The sequence below is a fragment of the Carassius gibelio genome, chromosome B19 (assembly GCF_023724105.1).
Source record: "Carassius gibelio isolate Cgi1373 ecotype wild population from Czech Republic chromosome B19, carGib1.2-hapl.c, whole genome shotgun sequence".
Lineage (NCBI taxonomy): Eukaryota > Metazoa > Chordata > Actinopteri > Cypriniformes > Cyprinidae > Carassius > Carassius gibelio.
The window spans coordinates 9,184,934-9,204,090 of NC_068414.1; the positions used below are offsets into that span (position 1 = coordinate 9,184,934).

Here is a 19,157-nt window from a genome sequence, read left to right on the forward strand (position 1 = left end):
CTCCACTCATATGAGCTCTAGCTAAGTTGCTAATCAAGTGTTCAGCCCTCTGTGTACGCAATGCATAAATCCCCAGCCTTATCAGGAATCAGGAAGGATGCTAAGGTATTCCTTTGGCCCAGGATCACCAAAAACCTTAAACCAGGGAACTTTGTCTTCCAAAACCAATATACTGAAATTTAACCCACTTGTGGTTTAATACAAACAACGGTCTCAAAATTGCTTCCAATAAGTTGAAATGATTACAAGTTTTTACCTCACATATATTTTAACATGTATGTTTTATATAACCTGTGGAATTATTTCTGTGAGTTTACATTTCATTACAGCCTATTCATAGTTTTTTTTTTTTACCTCAGTTATAGAAACTAATCACCAGAAGTTGCCTCATACATGCGAATTCTCTGTATTATGCATGCTTTATATTACTCAAGTTAATGTTGTGTGTTAAACACTTATCACGGCTAAATCTTTATTTACTTCCACCTCAACTATGGGAAGTATATGTATTTTGCACCAAGAGCTCACTCAAAACTCATCAACTCTTCCGTAAGATCCTTTGCTGAACTTCGTCACAGAAAGAGTCTCCCGCAAAGAATAAGTCTTATTTTGGCCACAACTTTCTCTGTGTTTGAGTTAATGGAATGATTTTTGGTGACAAATCTTATTTTGACCCATATTTTGGGAAAATACTTTGAAATTGTTCAAAAACTCAACGGTACACTCTGGGCAAATTCATTACCCTTTTGTTATGTTTGTGTATGAAAACATGCACTAAATTAAACTGCTGTAAAAATGTATCAGATAAATATTAAAAAAAAATTTTTTTTTTACATAAATCTATTAATAAACCTCAGTTCTGATCAAAACTACCAAATGTTTAAAATTAAAATCCAAGATTTTAACTCTTTAATTACCAAGTTCATAAATGATGTCTCTGATTTGGGAAAAAAACACACACAATTACATATTTTCAATTTAAAAAAGTGATTGTGGACTAGATATTTTTTATAAATTTTATTACAGTCTTGGGCATATCAAAGATTAGTAACAAGATTGGCTTTGATGCATTGTTAGTTTTTGTGCAGCATTAGATTTTAATTTTTTACACTTTTTTTTACACTTTTTACACTTGCTGCTCTTCTCACCATTAAATTACCAGCACGATGACATGCAAGTGTGTTTGTTTAGTCTATACTTATCACCACCATCAAAAGGCAGCAGGTGCATAAATACAATTTTATTTACTCCATGTAGTTCTGAGAGTTGAGGTGTACATTTTGATTTTCTCAAATACATCAAGGTAAGTGCGCAAAGGTCTCTCTCACACACACTCTCTCTCTCTCTCTCTTTCTCACACACACACATACACACACAATATAATATGCTGTTATACTCCATATAGCTTCATATACAAGTCAGAAACTAAGCTTTTTTTGCACTGGCCTATCTAAAGGGTTAATGGTCCCACCTAGTGACCAACTGTAAAAATAACAAATGTTACCTCTTCTCAACAGGGAAAACCACCAACAATCAAGAATCTCACACACACACAAACACTATAATTTGCTGTTATACTCCATAAACAAGACAGAAACTAAGCCTTTTTTTGCACAGGCCATCATTTATGAATTTGGCAATTAAAGAGTTAAAATCTTGGATTAAAGTTGAACAGGACTGAAGTTGAAAAAAAAGAGAAAAATATGAATCTGACACATTTTTACAGCAGTTTATTTGAGTGGATATTCTCATCCCGAACATAACGCAAGGTTTAATGAATTTGAACAATGCAAAAGGCTTAAGGAAACAAACTAAGATTAAAGTGCTAGAAGATTGATTCTCTCAGGTTGCGGTCAAGAAATAGTGTCTAACGCTAGACACTTGGGACTCCATTCACCCTTCGTTAATAACATCACTTTTCTCTGTCACTGTTTGAATGAATGTTTGTGTGTTTTCTTTAGTTTAGTTTGTGTGTATAGAGTAGTTCAATAAAGCCTTGTTTGATTTTACATACTAGTGTCTTGTGCTGTGTGCTTACAAGTTACTGCCTTAAACTGTAGATTAAGTTACCTTGCTCAAAATCAGTTATCATAATTTCATGATATTATTACTGTAGGCCACGGGATAATATTTTGTCTAGAATTGATAAAATACCCTGATTTCAACTTATCGGTGGACGAATAGTTGATAAAGTGTTAAACGTTAATTCTGAATAATATGCATACTAATTTGGTTCTTATTGACTGTAATTCAAACCCCTTTGAGTTATATTGCTCTTAATTCCCTTATTAATCTTACAACAGTGCAATTATTAAAGAATACAACACAGATGAAAATATACATAAATATAGCTATGAAAGTATGAAATAAAAGTAAACAAAAATATATAAGAATAAAATATATATAAAAAGATGTATACTGTACTGTAAAATTATATATAGAATAGAAAATCATTTGCATGAAAGTACACTGTAGTATTAAATGTTAAGATACATATATTACTTTTATATATTAAATCAAGTATATTTCTACTTAATATAACTATAACTAACACTTTTTAAGCCATTTAATTAATTAGGCATATTTTCAGGCACTTACAAACAACTCTTAACCATCCAGTAAGCAATTCGTTCGACTGAATGACCGAGATGCGATCATGTGTCAGAAGTGAAAGTGAAAGAAGGATTTTCTGCAGTTTTGGGCGTTAAAAGCGCTGACACACCGACTCTTTGTGTAAAGCGAGGAGAGTAAAAGAACATAAGCGGTGTTTAGATAGCGATTTACTCCAGACTGATTGTTAGAGCTATAACTTTAGATACTATCATACAGTGCAGGTGAAAGATGTTAAACATATCAACTAAGGCAACGACCGGAGGATTCTCTTTTGAGAACACACGCAGGTGAGACATCGTTAGTTAATGACAACGTGTTCAAGAAATAAAATACAATGTACAATGATTGCTAAGTAGCCTACTATTATACATGTTGTAATGTTTATGATGTGTATATTATTTTTACAGAAATGCTGTTCTTGAAGCAAACTTGTCACAGAAAGGTTACAGTGCGCCAAACGCCAGGAAGACTGGCACCACCATCGCTGGCCTAATATTCAAAGTCTGTTTTATCAAAGCACCTTTTATTACCGATAACATATTTAACTAAGCCTAAGTACATACACATAATCAGTCATTCTTCAGTTATTCTGTATTTGTAATTTTATAGTGTATAATCTGCTGAGGTAGAGAAAATGAAAATGAAGTGTTTAAGTTATTGATTAATTGAAAATAAACACTGCAATACTAAATTAGTAAATTAATAAAATGGTGTATAATATTTAATTGAAAGAAATAAAAAAATAAAATGTGTATTCTTTTATAGGATGGAGTGATTTTAGGTGCAGACACCAGAGCCACAGATGACATGGTTGTAGCTGATAAAAACTGCATGAAAATCCATTACATAGCTCCCAAAATCTAGTAAGTCAGTCCCTTAGTTGCTCATCACTGGAGTTTCTGTCTAAACCTTTCTTTACATTGCCTGTTGTTTATTCCTCTCTCCACAAAAGTTGTTGCGGTGCTGGTGTTGCGGCAGATGCTGAGGTCACTACTCAGATGATGTCATCAAACGTGGAACTCCACTCACTCAGCACAGGACGGCCTCCTCTTGTCACCATGGTGACCCGACAGCTGAAACAGATGCTGTTTAGGTGAAGGAGGTTTGCCATATAGTTCAATTAGTTTGACTGAATGACTACATCACTCTGTCTTTAAATTATTATTTCTAGTAACTAATAATATGTGACACTGTACCACAAAAACGAGTTGCTGGGGTATATTTTTTTGCAATGGCCAACAATACATTGTATGGGACAAAATGATTGTTTTTTTCTTTTATGCCAAAAATCATTAGGATATTAAGTAAAGATAGTGTTCCATGAAGATATTTTGTAAATTTCCTACAGTAAATATATCAAAACGTAATTTTTGATTAGTAGTATGCATTAGAACTTAATTTGGACAACTTTTAATGCGATTCTCTCAATATTTAGATTGTTTTGCACCCTCAGATTCCAGATATTCAAATAGTTGTATCTTGCAAATATTTTCCTATGCATCAATGGAAAGCTTACTTATTTAACATTCAGTTAATATACAAATCTCAGTTTAAAAAAATGACCCCATGACTGTTTTTGTGGTCCAAGATCACATATTTGGCCATCTTGAAGGACTACTTCAGAATAGTTTTAGGACTAGGACTGATTGTTTGCCATTGTTGTAGGTATCAGGGGCATATTGGTTCTTCTCTAATTGTGGGAGGCGTGGATGTTAATGGCCCACAGCTCTATAGCGTCTATCCGCATGGTTCCTATGATAAGCTGCCCTTCCTTACTATGGGTACAGTTGCTTTTTTTTTTACTACCTTTCTTTGAACATGAAATCTAGCAAAATGCTGATCTTAAAGATTAAAAAGCACTGTTTGCACCACCTGGCCTTATTTAGCAAAAACATATTTTTCAGGGTCTGGAGCAGCTTCTGCCATTTCTGTATTTGAGGATCGTTACAAGTCGAACTTGGAGGTCAGTCAACTGTTTATAGACATTCTTATTAATATTTTTACACATGGTATTGCATATTTGCTGTTACTGTAGTTGTAATCAAGGGGATATATGGACTTATATCACATTAAAATAAAATAAAATAAAATAAAATGTAAATATTCTATGGATTTTAAAATGGATTTCTAAACATGTTTTAACACTGTCAATGACTTACTGACGTGCAGCCATCTTGGCCCTGGAAATAAAGTCAAGTCAAATCAAGTCACCTTTATTTATATAGTGCTTTTTAAAATATAGATTGCAACAAAGCAACTGAACAGCATTAAATATGAAAATAGTGTCAATAAGGCAAAAAAAGGCAGGTTCATCGTTTAATTCAATTATGGCATCATCCACCTCAGTTCAGCTTAAATAGTATCTGTGCAATCAAGTCAACGAAAACGCTATTAATTAAGTGTCCCCAACTAAGCAAGCCAGAGTTGACAGTGGCAAGGAACCGAAACTCCATCGGTGACAGAATTGAGAAAAACCTTGGGAGAAACCAGGCTCAGGCCAGTTCTCCTCTGACCAGACGAAACCAGCAGTTCAATTCCAGGCTGCAGCAAAGTCAGATTGTACAGAAGAATCATCTGTATCCTGTGGTCTTGTCCTGGTGGTCCTCTGAGACAATGTCTTTACAGGGGGTCTGTATCTGGGGCTCTAGTTGTCCCGGTCTCCACTGACATTCAGAGATGTAGAGGTCCTTTCTAGATGCTTATGCACCATCTGATTTGGATATGTACTGGATCCGGGCGACTGCAGTGGGCCTCTGATCTGGATACAGACTTGATCTGGTGGCTACGGTGACCTCGGAATAAGAGAGAAACAGACTAATATTAGCGTAGATGCCATTCTTCTAAAGATGTAGCAAGTACATTGGGTGTTATGTATGTATTATATATCTAATTGATTCAGCCTAAAAATCTCTTAATGGATTTGAAAATTTGAAAATGTATTGATGTGTTATGTGTAAGACAGGTTAGAGAGGTGGAACTGTAATCTAGATTTAAACTGTAAGAGTGTGTCTGCCTCCCAAACAATGTTAGGTAGTTTATTCCAGAGTTTGGAAGCTAAGTAGGAAAAGGATCTGTCGTCCACAGTTGATATTGATATTCTAGGTATTATCAAAATACCATAGTTAAAATACCAAAGACCTTGAAAGCGTTGACCAATCCGAAGGCAAGAACCTGATATTCAAAGTAGGGCTGTCACGATATTAGATTTTTCATATCACGGTTATTGTGGCCATAAGAATTCATGATGTCGATATATCGTGATATCTATAGAAACCTTGGGGTGGGGAAGATATCAGTCAAATATTTTTTTACTTTGTTTATTGAGTTTTTCTTTTTCACCCAACGAGCATAATATTGATACTGATAAACGCAGGGCACAAGACTCTGGCTTTCTCTGTCTTCTTTTTCAGCTCTTATGAAATAACAAGAGAGAAAATACTGTCAAGTTCAACAGTATGATGAATAAATATTACAGTAAGATGCCATTTGTTAACATTAATGTATTAACGAAAATGAATGAACAATGAACAATACATTTATTACACAATTTATTCATCTTTGTTAATGTTAATAAAAAACGAGTTATTCAATGTTCATGTTCATAGTACATTAATGTTTACAAACACAACTTGTGATTTTAACAGTGCATTAGTTAATTCTGAAATTAACATGAACTAAGATTAATAAATGCTGTGGAAATATTGTTCATTATTATTTATGTTATTTATATATGTTAACTAATGCAGTTTTAACTAATGAACCTTATTGAAGAATGACCACAGATGAGGCATTAAGTGCAGTTGATTTTGATATTCTAGGTATTATCAAATTGCCTGAGTTTTGAGAACGTAGCGGACATAGAGGATTATAATGTAAAAGGAGCTCATTCAAATACTGAGATGCTAAACCATTCAGGGCTTTATAAGTAATAAGCAATATTTTAAAATCTATACAATGTTTGATAGGGAGCCAGTGCAGTGTTGACAGGACCGGGCTTATATGGTCATACTTCCTGGTTCTAGTAAGAACTCTTGCTGCTGCATTTTAGACTAGCTGTAGTTTGTTTACTAAGCGTGCAGAACAACCACCCAATAAAGCATTACAATAATCTAACCTTGAGGTCATAAATGCATGGATTAACATTTCTGCATTTGACATTGAGAGCATAGGCCGTAATTTAGATATATTTTTGAGATGGAAAAATGCAGTTTTACAAATGCTAGAAACGTGGCTTTTCTAAAGATTGCGATCAAATAGCACACCTAGGTTCCTAACTGATGACGAAGAATTGACAGAGCAACCATCAAGTCTTAGACAGTGTTCTAGGTTATTACAAGCAGATTTTTAGGTCCTATAATAAACACCTCTGTTTTTCAGAATTTAGCAGTAAGAAATTACTCGTCATCCAGTTTTTTATATCGACTATGCATTCCATTGGTTTTTCAAATTGGTGTGTTTCACCGGGCCGCGAGGAAATATAGAGCTGAGTATCATCAGCATAACAGTGAAAGCTAACACCATGTTTCCTGATGATATCTCCCAAGGGTAACATATAAAGCGTGAAGAGTAGCGGCCCTAGTACTGAGCCTTGAGGTACTCCATACTGCACTTGTGATCGATATGATACATCTTCATTCACTGCTACGAACTGATGGCGGTCATATAAGTACGATTTAAACCATGCTAATGCACTTCCATTAATGCCAACAAAGTGTTCAAGTCTATGCAAAAGAATGTTGTGGTCAATTGTGTCAAACGCAGCACTAAGATCCAATAAAACTAATACAGAGATACACCCACGATCAGATGATTTTTTTATTTTATTTTTTTCACCTATATTTAACCAGGAAAGTACTCGTTGAGATTAAAAATCTCTTTTTCAAGAGTGTTCTGGCCAAGATAGGCAGCAGTACAACCATACATACAACACAGAATACACAATAACATAAGACAACTAAAATAGCAGATACAACAACCACAAATCCTTAACATATCATGCAGAACAACTACAGCCAGATGTGGCTGTTTCCAAGTCAGTTAATATCCTCTTAAAAGTAACCAATGAGACAAGCTTATTAAGTTTCAAATTTTTCTGTAACTTGTTCCATGCAAAGGGAGCAGCAAAGTTAAATGCCTTTTTCCCCAGCTCAGTTCTAACACTTGGTACAGACAAAAGAACAAGATCCTGGGACCGAAGATTGTAAGTCCCTATATCTTTTACACTGATGTAGGTCAGAAGGTAGGATGGAAGAAGACCTAAAATAGCCTTATATATAAAAACATACCAGTGTTGAAGTCTCCGTGTTGACAGAGAAGACCATCCAACACGTTCATACAGTTCACAGTGGTGAGTGAGGACTTTAAGACCAGTGATGAAACTCAAAGCTCCATGGTGTATACAGTAGTATCCAGTGCATGTAAACTTTGATAAGATGATAAGAGCAGATCATTTGTAACTCTAAGGAGAGCAGTCTCAGTACTATGATACGGTCTAAATCCTGACTGGAAATCCTCACATATACCATTTTTCTCTAAGAAGGAATATAATTGTGAGGATACCACCTTTTCTAGTATCTTGGACAAAAAAGGGAGATTCGAGATTGATATATAATTAACTAGTTCTTTTGGGTCAAGTTGTGGTTTTTTGATGAGAGGCTTAACAACAACCAGTTTGAAGGTTTTGGGGACATATCTTAATGACAATGAGGAATTAATAATAGTCAGAAGAGGATCTATGACTTCTGGAAGCACCTCTTTTAGGAGCTTAGATGGTATAGGTTCTAACATACATGTTGTTGGTTTAGATGATTTAACAAGTTTATACAATTCTTCCTCTCCTATAGTAGAGAATGAGTGGAACTGTTCCTCAGGGGGTCTATAAGTGCACTGTCTGATGTGATAATGTAGCTGATGGCTGAATGGTTGCAATTTTATCTCTAATAGTATCGATTTAGAAGTAAAGTAGTTCATAAAGTCATTACTGCTTTGGGGTTGGGAAATGTCAACACTTGTTGAGGCTTTATTTTTCGTTAATTTAGCCACTATATATTTACAAAAAGTGTTTTCGTAGAAATGGATCTGATATTCAATAAGCCAAGCTTTATCATTTGTTTCTCTGTATTACATCTGTTTTTTATTTGTTGAACCTCAATTAAATTGTTAATCTTAACTTGGTTTGGACGTTTTTTGTATTTTGTAGTTCGGGGAACAGACACAGTCTCTATAGTGTGATATCTAGGTGAAAGAGTCTCGATGTGCTGAGAATTAGCTGACCTCTACTAGAGCCCCAGATACAGATCCCCTGTAAAGACCTTGTCTCAGAGGACCACCAGGACAAGACCACAGGAAACAGATGATTCTTCTGCACAATCTGACTTTGCTGCAGCCTGGAATTTAACTACTGGTTTCATCTGGTCAGAGGAGAACTGGCCCCCCAACTGAGCCTGGTTTCTCCCAAGGTTTTTTCTCCATTCTGTCACCGATGGAGTTTCGGTTCCTTGCCGCTGTCGCCTCTGGCTTGCTTAGTTGGGGTCACTTCATCTACCGTTGACTTGATTGCAAATAAATGCACAGACACTATTTAACTGAACAGAGATGACATCACTGAATTCAATGGTGAACTGCCTTTAACTATAATTTTGCATTGACACACTGTTTTCCTAATGAATGTTGTTCAGTTGCTTTGATGCAATGTGTTTTGTTTTTTTAAAGCGCTATATAAATAAAGGTGACTTGACTTGACTTGCAAGTTCACACACCTTTTTAATGTTATTTTTAGTGATCTCCGACTGGCGAAGTCGAACATCATTAGCGCCGGTATGAATAACAATCTTACTGTATTTACGTTTAGCATTAGCCAGCACTTTTAAATTTGCCAAGATGTCAGGCGCTCTGGCTCCTGGTAAACATTTGACTATGGTGGCTGGCATCTCTATATTCACGTTCCGTACAATAGAATCACCAATAACTAGAGCACTTTCATCAGGTTTTTCAGTGGGTGCATCACTGAGTGGGGAGAACCTGTTTAATGTTTTGATCGGAAACAGAAGAGTGGTGATTTGACCCACGACTACGCTGCCTCACTGTCACCCAGTTGCCCTGCTGCAGGGGCTCTGTTTCCGGAACCGAACAATGCATGCATACAGAGCGCGTGATCTCTGTGATGCCCAGATGGACAAAACTGACCCTCCCACCTCTGTAATAAACTCGGAGATTAGTCCCGTCCGAATTGGTAAATGAAAATCGCAGACGTCCGGTGGTAAGAATTGAAACTCAAACGTAGTTTAGAAAACTAGTACCGTTTGAATAGGGCTTATGTCTGAACTGAAATCTTGAAATTGAAACTTGAATCTCAAGAATATAAAAGTCCAAATATATAATAACATATAATAACATAATATGTAATAATATATTAATAGTATTTAGTAAAACGACATACGTAAAATAATATATATTTTTTATGAACTACAGTCCACTGAATAATTGTGAATAATAGAACAGTACAATATAAAACTGCTGATACAGTATATTATGATAAACACACACACACACACATATAAATATAATTATTATTATAATTATTATTTTCTTTTCAAATTTATTTTTCTTTATTATTTGTTTTCAAAAGCCCTTATATATGGGGCAAAATATGTATACATACATACATATGTATATTATTTCAGTTTTCTATTATATTTTGCAGAAATAAATAAATGAATAAATATTCAACCAATCAATCAATAAATCAATTAAAACAAAACAATTATTATTTGAACCAATTTTTGCACTGCATATGCTTTTTTTAATCCCACGTCTAAAACTCATGTTCTGTATTTGTTCTTTCCAAACACACTTCTACACAAACCCTTGGGAATGAAAAGTTGGAGGAAGCAAAGCAGCTGGTGAGAGATGCCATCACTGCAGGCATCTTCTGTGATCTAGGTTCAGGCAGCAATGTAGACCTGTGTGTGATCACAGACAAAACTGTAGACTATCTGAGAGGATATGACCAGCCGGTTCAGAAAGGAATGAGGTGAGATATATAGACTTCCATCAGAATTTTCCCATATACACATTGTTCTGAGGTTGCCAGTGTTCGGTCTACAAAAACACACAATTCCTGCAGCACTCTGTCTGAGTTTACAGCTATACATAAATGCTGAACTAAATATTCTCTCTTTCTTCCAATGAACCAGGGAGGGTACATACAGATACAAGCCAGGCACTACTGCTGTGCTCACAAAAACAGTGACTCCATTAACACTGGATGTTGTGGATGAATCTGTCCAAGTGATGGACACAGAATGAGACATGGAGTATATTCTCTGATTCACTCATTGGAAAATATGAGGGATACTGTACGTGTTTAGTTTAAAAATTTGAGATCAAGGATAGAGTGTATTTTCTTTGGGGTTTAAAATGTTTTGTACCCTTCCCCTGTATTCAGTTATTTGCATTTGAGCTGCTCAAAACTGTTTTGCAAACATTGTAAAATATTGAAGAGACCTGACGGATACTGAATGAGAGTTTTCCTTACACCTGTCATTAACCTATTAAAATATATTTATATGAAAGATAAAAGACATTTGTGTATTTGTTCATGTAATAAAATTAAAATTCAATTCAATTAATGCATTTAGCAGACGCCTTTATCCAAAGCGACTTACAGTGCATTCAGGTTATCAATTTTTACATATCATGTGTTGCTAGTGCAGTGCTCTACCAGTTGAGCTACAGGAACACTAAAAAGCCTTAAAATTAATATTAATTTGTTGTATGCGAAGGGGAAATTATACTACTAGTTCACATTGACGAATATTAACCAATAAAAGGTTTTACAGTCTTTCTATAGGCACATATTTCAACGTGATGGGAAATGTCCCATTATGTTATTCCCAAATTAAAACAACACTTAAACCATTCAATATCATTTTCTCCAGCTACTGTAAGTGAATATTTTATTATATCTATTAAATTTAAGTTAGTGAAAGCATGAGATTTAGTTTTGGTCACAAATGTTACCAGTGGGAAGCATTACATCAGTAAAGACCCATTCTAACATTGCACACTTTATAATGGTGTATCTAAGGTAAGGATTCTCAGCAACCTGTGTGTGATTTCCCAGAGACTGATAGCAGAGCAGATATTGTGCAGTGAAATGTTATTTGTGAAATGTTTGTGTGTGTGTGTGTGTGTGTGTGTGTGTGTGTGTGTGTGTGTGTGTGTGTGTTATTTGCTTATGTTTTTATAATCTGTACAGCACATTGGTCCACTTGTTGTTTTTAATGTTGCTGTAGAAATTGGATGTATAATTGGGTATTCAACTTTTTATTTGATAGGATAATGGAAGTAAGGGTTGGAAAGGGATACTACCCATAGTCTGGGTGTTTTTATTTTTTTCTCCTCACTTTCCTAATGTTATGCTGTATGACCGTCCTCAATTCCCTGTCTATAATAAAGGTATACACAAAATCCATGACAGGAAAACTGCGATATTAATGACAAAGGAAAATATTTTTGAAATATTCAAAGGAAAGTTGGTGTAGGAAGAGAAATTGGTAAAAATTGGAGGAGGAAACATTCATTACATGTCTCAGAATAGGACAGGGCTCAATAAGATTCTGCAGTTAATAGGTAAACACACAAATGGTTTATGTATACACATTGTAACCAATCAGTAACACCTATAAAAATAGAATGTCATGCATATAAAAATTGTAATACATTGTAATAGAGAATAGTGATTTTTCTCAGTCAGACTTTTGTTCCACACTTCAGTCCAGCAGGTGGTAAAGCACCTATTAGTTGGTTTGCCAACCGCCGAAAACGCTAAGAAGAAGAAGAAGTAGCAGCGTCTCTTCGTGACGTCATGCGCCATGGGCTCCCTCATTGGCCAAGGATCTGTTTACGCAGCGTGCAGCACTGTTTGAATTCGTGCGTTATCGAAGACTTCAAAACTACTGTATCGGTAAATAATGCGCTGGTTTTGTGAGTTTTGATTGTCTGAAATTTGTAGACCTCGCGAAATATAGGACCCGGAATAGAGAGAAAGTGTCTGACGTCGCAGTCGTTTTGAATTCAGTTTTAATTGTACCGTTATGTGAGCTGGATAATACATTTTTCTATATTTAACGTGAGTGTAAGTTATAGGAGAGTAACTTCATGTAACGTTAACGGTAATCAGTATCTGTTCACAAGCGACTAACAGTCGTTTTCGGTGTGTTGCTGTCTAGCGCTGTTGATCTGATATTGAGTGGCCATGCGGCATAATAGTTCGGCTCACAGGCGAAAGCCGTCGACCCCCAGGCGCAGATCTCCACCAGAGCCGCGGCCAACCCCGCCGCCCTCCAGAGCCCGGCGCACCAGCGGACCCTCCGGTAAGGACGTCCTGATATTGCTGACTTAGATGTGTTCCTAGGTCAACATATTCGGCCTCCTCCTGTGTGCCTCGTGCACTTAATGTGTTTTTATTGAATACTTGAAAAAACAATAACAATTGTCATTACTGTTAAATCATAACAATGCAACAACTGTCCAGGGACTTTCAGTCACTAGATTCAAAATACATTCAAGTTTGAATCTCAAAAAAGAGGTTGCCACAAAATCCGTCATAAAGGTCAGGTTTTGTAAAAAAAATAAAATACAAAAAAATTAAGTCTGAAAGCTGAATAAATAAGCGTTATATTGATGCTCTGCCAAGATAAAATTATTTGAAAATCTGGAATCTAAAGGGTGCTAAGAAAAAGAAGAAAATAAAATCACTTTAAATTAGTCAAAAGGAAATTATTGGCAATGCATATTACTAATAAAAAAAAAGTAAGTTTTGATATACTTACAGTAGGAAATTTACAAAATATCTTTATGAAACATGAAGATCTTTACTTAATATCCTAATGATTTTTGGCATAAAACAAAAAAGCAATAATTTTGACCCATACAATGTTTTGTTGGCTATTGCTATAAGTATACCCCAGTGAATTAAGATTTTTTTTTTTTTTTTTTTGTGGTTCTGGGTCACATTTATGAATATGATAATTAGCTAACACAAAAATAAGATTTATTAAATAGGTATCACCTTTTTTCACATTCATGAAAACCAAAAATGTAATTTCTATAAGTAAACTTAAATTTAGGATTCACATAACATTTGATAAATTCAAGTATGTCAAACCAAAACAATGTTGTGTAAAAGCAACTAGTTTTAGCAACTTAAACCAAGTATGAAAAATGTCCAGAGATTTCATGTTACTAGATTTTTAACCAAAAATATATTTGTACCCATTCTGTATGTATTCTAATACATTTGTAGCATGTATAGCAAATCAGATTACAGGCAGTTTTAGTTTAGGATTAAGAAGATTATTAATCTATAATTCTCAAATACAAATTTTTGGTTGCTGTTGCTAGCTGGCTACCTATCTTACTACCTGATGCTAATTTCAGATTTTTTTTTTTAATGTTTTATTTTTTATTTTTATGTTTTTATTCAGTCAGGCTGATTATACACGGGGCAACTTTTTTGAGCAATGTTGTTTGCTCCATTAAAAAAGGGTACTGAGAATAAACCTTGTGAATAAATTCCTTGATTGCCAGTTGATGGCAGCATTGTTTTAAAAGTTGCCCCATGTATCATCAGCCTTAGAATACATCTAATGGAAAAACAAAGGATTTGATGTTCAGAACAGGGTAACTAATCTCCCCTGTTGCCGTTTACCAAACAGACTAGGTTTGGAGAAAAAAAAAATCATTCTGAAAGCATAATTATATTTTTGTTACATAATGCATACTCCCTATTTATAGGCCGTACTATTCTCATACTATATATAACTGCCGTGTTCTAAAAAACAATAGGCTTATATCACCAGTGTAAGCTTATATAAGTCAATACTTCTGCATCACTCTTGTCAACATAGTCCATAATTACAACTAAAATGATATAGATTTTCTTGTGGTTATTTTGGGAAAAACAATGGGGGGTGGGTGATTTCCCCACTCTACCTTAAATCTTTTTAGCGTCTGTTTTCATAGTAACTCACAGATTCAGATCTCTGTTGAGAATGTCTAATGGGATGGTTATATTTACCCTACTGTTTCTGCAATGCTCTTACTCTACTGGTAAACTCAACATGTACAAAGTGAACTGTATGCCAAAGCATTTGATAAAAGTCTACCATGTATGTGCTTTCATACTAGAAGCGTCCCCACGCAAGAAACACAGGTTTCGCCCTGGCACTCGAGCTCTGATGGAGATACGTAGATATCAGAAGTCTACTGGTCTGTTGCTGCGCAAGGCCCCGTTTTCACGGCTGGTACTACTGCTCCAGTGCATCATTCAATAATCACTTCAAACAAGCCTTTTGACACTTAATGTTTTGAAACATGAGCCAGCTGTTTTATTGATGTAAACATTATGCCTTCCTCCTGACAGGTTCGAGAGGTGTGTCAGACATTTAGTCGAGGACAGATGATGTGGCAGGGATATGCTCTAATGGCTTTACAGGAGGTAGGTGAAAATTAAAAAGGATTTAATTTACATTCACATTGTATTATAAAATGAAGAGTTCCACTGCTTAACGTATCTAAATCACTACACCGTATATACAGTTGAGAACTTTTAACTTTCAAATTAACCATAAAAACGTGCGTCTTTGCTATTTTTATACTGTATGAAGGTGAATGTCAAAAAATATGCAGTTCTTGAATCAAAAAATGAAAAATATTTTAAAAAATTAAGCTTTTTTAAGTACCAAAGATGATTGTCCTTTTTTATGTCATTGCATGTTTTATAATGATTTTAATGCTTGCAAAACCTTCATGCATCTGAAGCAACTTACAATACATCACACATACTGAATAAACTAGCATCTTTGGACTAAAGAGTTTTTAGAAAGTTAAAAACCTATAGAAATGAAATGAGCGGATTGAGAAAGACTTTTTTAACATCCCTACCGACCCGCACAAAAGCAACATAGTAGTGATCTCACACAGCTCTGCCAGAGTGTTCACACATCTACATGAAGCCTTTCATCCACATTTGAACTGAGCGGACAGTGAAATTACTGTTAATACAAACTGATAAGAAAAAGAAGGGGAAAAAAATCAAACTCACTTCATTTACAGCGATATTGTTGACTTGATTGCAAATGATTGCAGATACTAATTAAACTGACCTGAGATGATGACATCACTGAATTCAATGCCTTTAGCTGTCATTTTGAATTATTGACACACTGTTTTCCTAATTAATGTTGTTCAGTTGCATATAAATAATGGTGACTTAACTTTAAAACCCAGCAACATAAACTGTAGCTGTATAACTTTACATCAGCAACACCGCTTTAACAACAAAAAAAGTATTCAGCATGATTTCAACTGCTGGCAATAAAATGACAGCAGAAAATAACCGGTCTTAAGTAAAACGGTGAGATTCATGAAAAAAAAAAGTAAAATGTTTTTCTAAAAAAAAAAAAAAAGAAAAAGAATTTTCTCTTAACAAATTGAAACTTTTTTTTAAATTTAAATTTTTCTTTTAATGTGCAGTTCGTGCTTAGCTTTTTGTGCACTGTATGCTGTTTCTGTCTGAATGTTTTAGTTTTGATTTCTTTATAACCCACCTTCCAAAAATCCCCATCTGTTCTGATTGGTCTGCTGCTTGGAAAAAACATGTAACATGATACCCAGCACTACCCAGAACCATAACATATTAGAGTGGCAGTAAGTACAGATCTTGGCCCATATTCACAAAACATTTTATCTTACCTCTAAGAGTTCTCCTAAAGGTTGTTAGCTAAGAATTTTCTCTTAAAACCTGTTCAAAAATATGCTGGGACAAACTTTTACTAAAGAATAGAGGGAAGACTTCGCTTCAGCTCAGTGTAAACTCAGACCTTGTTGCTATGGATGATGTCAGCGTGCTTACTAGCTATGCTCACAGTGATTGGCTGATAGTCTCTTGTTAGAGATTTATTAATAGAAATATTGTAGAGGATGATGTCATACACAAATGAAGGTTTAAAAATAAAAACCTTAATTGCCACATTCAAATAAAGATATTAAAATTATTATACAGAATTAGTGTCATTTTTAAGAAAGTCTAATGAATGTTACACTGTTTTACAGACAAAAGCTAAGAACCATTTATGAATTTATTGCTTTTTGCAGCAAATCAAGATGTCACTTTGGTAATTTAAGTTGCATGCAAAACAAAATGGTTATGCTTGTTAACTTGAGGGTAGGCAATTTCTTGTTTTTGTGTGTGTGATGATAGAGGGATAACAAATCTGAACATGCATTCAAAGCATGTTAATGCCAGGTGGCAATGTAATGCATCAAGGCAGACTGCTTTAAATTGACAAACAAACTAAATCATATTGTGATTAACTCTAACAAAGAATTTCTTGCATCCGCAATTCACATTGTCATAGTTTTGTATTGCAGTATATATATATATATATATATTTGTCATCATTAAGAGTACACAACTTGGCTCTTTCATGTGCTTTCAGGCTGCAGAAGCATTCTTGGTCCGTCTGTTTTCTGATGCCAACCTCTGTGCCATTCATGCCAAGAGGGTGACATTGTTTCCACGAGACATACAACTTGCCCGGCGAATCAGAGGTGTTGAAAACATGTGAAGTTATATAATCTGTCTTTTTCTGTTTGTTTCTTCTTCTTTTTTAAAGATCTATACAGTAGTGATGGCCGCTTTTGAAACACTGCTTCATGAAGCTTTGAAACCTTTGTGAAACCATTTGTTTTGAATCCGTGTATCAAAATGCATTTTAAAAATTCAATGGTTTGCATTCGGGGGGGCGACTTCTTTGAAGTTCATTGAGCTCAACCTGAAGCTGCGAACCATTGATCGTCTCTGATCTCAGATCAGTTTTATCAATTTGTAGACATTTTAACAAGTTATTTGTGTAATTAAAAGGATGAGTTGTGTCTCTTAATGACCCGTTTAAGCTCTCCATTAAACGAACAAAGCAAATTAATAATAATTATTTTAAAAACACACATTATACAGACACTTCATATTGAATGGTATTTCATTATTTTGACTGCATTTAATATAATAATTTCAAGAAAGCATTTGTATTGGATTTTATAAAGCAGTTTTTCAGCATGTGGTGTTTTGACCGCCTCGAAACAGTGAATCGTTTAGCAAAGCAATTGGTTCAATTGATCTGAAGGTTTGTTTCTCCCATCACTACTGTACAGACAGATATGTATGGACATTTTCTATATTTGGTGGCATGTAATCTGTTTCCATTCCTTGAATCAAATGTTCAAACGGTTGCATAAATAGGTCCAAAGAAACCAAATGTTCATATGGCATTGTAGTGCGTTGATGACATTCTCCAATTTGTAAAAATCTTTTAGAATTGCAATATAAATATTTTATTTTTGTGTTTTAAGATTGCAAAGATGATGTTTGTTTTGATGATGTTTGTTGATAATAAACTGATATTTGCAGAATTGCAGTTTGTGTTGGCAGCTCTTTGGCCAGTCAACATCAGAAAGTTTAAGTGTTTTAATCAGCTTGGTTATATAAGAACACACTGGTTTGTACTGCAAACAGTTTTACCGATTGATGCACGTTGTTATTCTCCTCATTATTTACCTATAGCGGCTAATGAAACGGGAATCTCAACCATAGGCTTAATTCTGCATTGAGGAAAAAGGTGGATATAATGTTTTCTTTTCATAATGTAAGTCGTCTTATTAATCCTAATTAGTTCTAGGATATCAAGTGTTTTGTCTTTGCCATTTTGGAAGAGAATAATGAAGTCGGTATGTGTTGAACTTTATGTGACATCCCTAACAGTACTAACATTATGAAGACTACGAGCCAGAACTAAATATGTAAGATAATATGTATTTTTATGAGCTGAAGAAAAATATATAAACAAAATCACACTTAAAGCTAAAGTGGTGATGTGGGAATATTAGTTATACACTGACAATATATGTTTTAACAAAATTTGTAATATGATAAATATATTTCTTATTTTCTTAATTTAATAATTTATTTATTTAAATAATATTTTAATTTAAATAATAAAAATGCAGTTGAACAGACTAAGATTTAGATCAAAGTATTTAATAATTGTGGCTGAATAGTGCCAGAGGCCTTTTGGTGTCCAAAGTACATTAGTGACACACCTTTACTGAAGAAACAGCAACCCTTGACCCTTCATACACACTGAATTAAAGACTATAATCTTTATTACTCTTCCTTAGCGAGGCTTGCTGTATTCATCCAGATCTCAGATGATGTAAACAAGAACAATCTCACTTAAAGACACATTCGGCGTAATTACAGTAACGTTATGTAAACATACACATACATCACACATTTGATATCAATTAACCAAAACCTCAAATCAGAAAAGGTTGGGATGTTTTGTAAAATGCAAATCAAGAATCTGTGATTTGTTAATTATTTTCAACTTTTATTTAAGTGACTAAAGTACTGTACAAAGAAAAGATTTCAATTTTAATTTCAATCTTAAATGTATTTTGTAAATATCTGTATAAACATATTT

The 19,157-nt window shown here is 34.5% G+C and overlaps 2 protein-coding genes across 5 annotated transcripts; both read left to right on the forward strand.

The window, feature by feature from the left end:
• The first annotated feature begins 2,679 nt into the window (after positions 1-2,679).
• psmb10 (proteasome 20S subunit beta 10) lies at positions 2,680-10,925 on the forward strand. The gene is made up of 8 exons (XM_052584547.1): positions 2,680-2,900; positions 3,021-3,114; positions 3,379-3,476; positions 3,566-3,706; positions 4,279-4,394; positions 4,518-4,576; positions 10,494-10,645; positions 10,809-10,925. The coding sequence occupies exons 1-8, from the start codon at positions 2,842-2,844 to the stop codon at positions 10,918-10,920; spliced, it is 831 nt and encodes a 276-aa protein (XP_052440507.1). The 5' UTR covers positions 2,680-2,841; the 3' UTR covers positions 10,921-10,925.
• Positions 10,926-12,435: 1,510 nt separating this feature from the next.
• Positions 12,436-18,087, forward strand: LOC127979232 (histone H3-like centromeric protein A). Of its 4 annotated transcripts, none has more exons than XM_052584568.1 (5): positions 12,436-12,580; positions 12,846-12,989; positions 14,806-14,921; positions 15,041-15,115; positions 17,118-18,087. In XM_052584568.1, exons 2-5 carry the CDS (start codon positions 12,872-12,874, stop codon positions 17,244-17,246), a joined length of 438 nt encoding a protein of 145 aa, XP_052440528.1. In that variant the 5' UTR covers positions 12,436-12,580; positions 12,846-12,871; the 3' UTR covers positions 17,247-18,087. The 4 variants fall into 4 exon arrangements, with proteins under 4 accessions (XP_052440528.1, XP_052440529.1, XP_052440527.1 ...); XM_052584567.1 differs by having other exon boundaries at positions 12,495-12,751; XM_052584566.1 differs by having other exon boundaries at positions 12,496-12,745.
• Positions 18,088-19,157: the final 1,070 nt, after the last annotated feature.

What these genes read in the sequence shown, in the direction of transcription:
- psmb10 (XM_052584547.1), top strand. Translation starts at nt 2,842, where the DNA reads ATGTTAAACATATCAACTAAGGCAACGACCGGAGGATTCTCTTTTGAG. An exon ending in TCTTTTGAGAACACACGCAG is followed by an intron (nt 2,901 to 3,020) that starts GTGAGACATCGT and finishes TTATTTTTACAG; the next exon opens with AAATGCTGTTCTTGAAGCAA. An exon ending in TACATAGCTCCCAAAATCTA is followed by an intron (nt 3,477 to 3,565) that starts GTAAGTCAGTCC and finishes TCTCCACAAAAG; the next exon opens with TTGTTGCGGTGCTGGTGTTG.
- LOC127979232 (XM_052584568.1), top strand. Translation starts at nt 12,872, where the DNA reads ATGCGGCATAATAGTTCGGCTCACAGGCGAAAGCCGTCGACCCCCAGG. An exon ending in AGGCCCCGTTTTCACGGCTG is followed by an intron (nt 14,922 to 15,040) that starts GTACTACTGCTC and finishes TCCTCCTGACAG; the next exon opens with GTTCGAGAGGTGTGTCAGAC. An exon ending in CTCTAATGGCTTTACAGGAG is followed by an intron (nt 15,116 to 17,117) that starts GTAGGTGAAAAT and finishes ATGTGCTTTCAG; the next exon opens with GCTGCAGAAGCATTCTTGGT.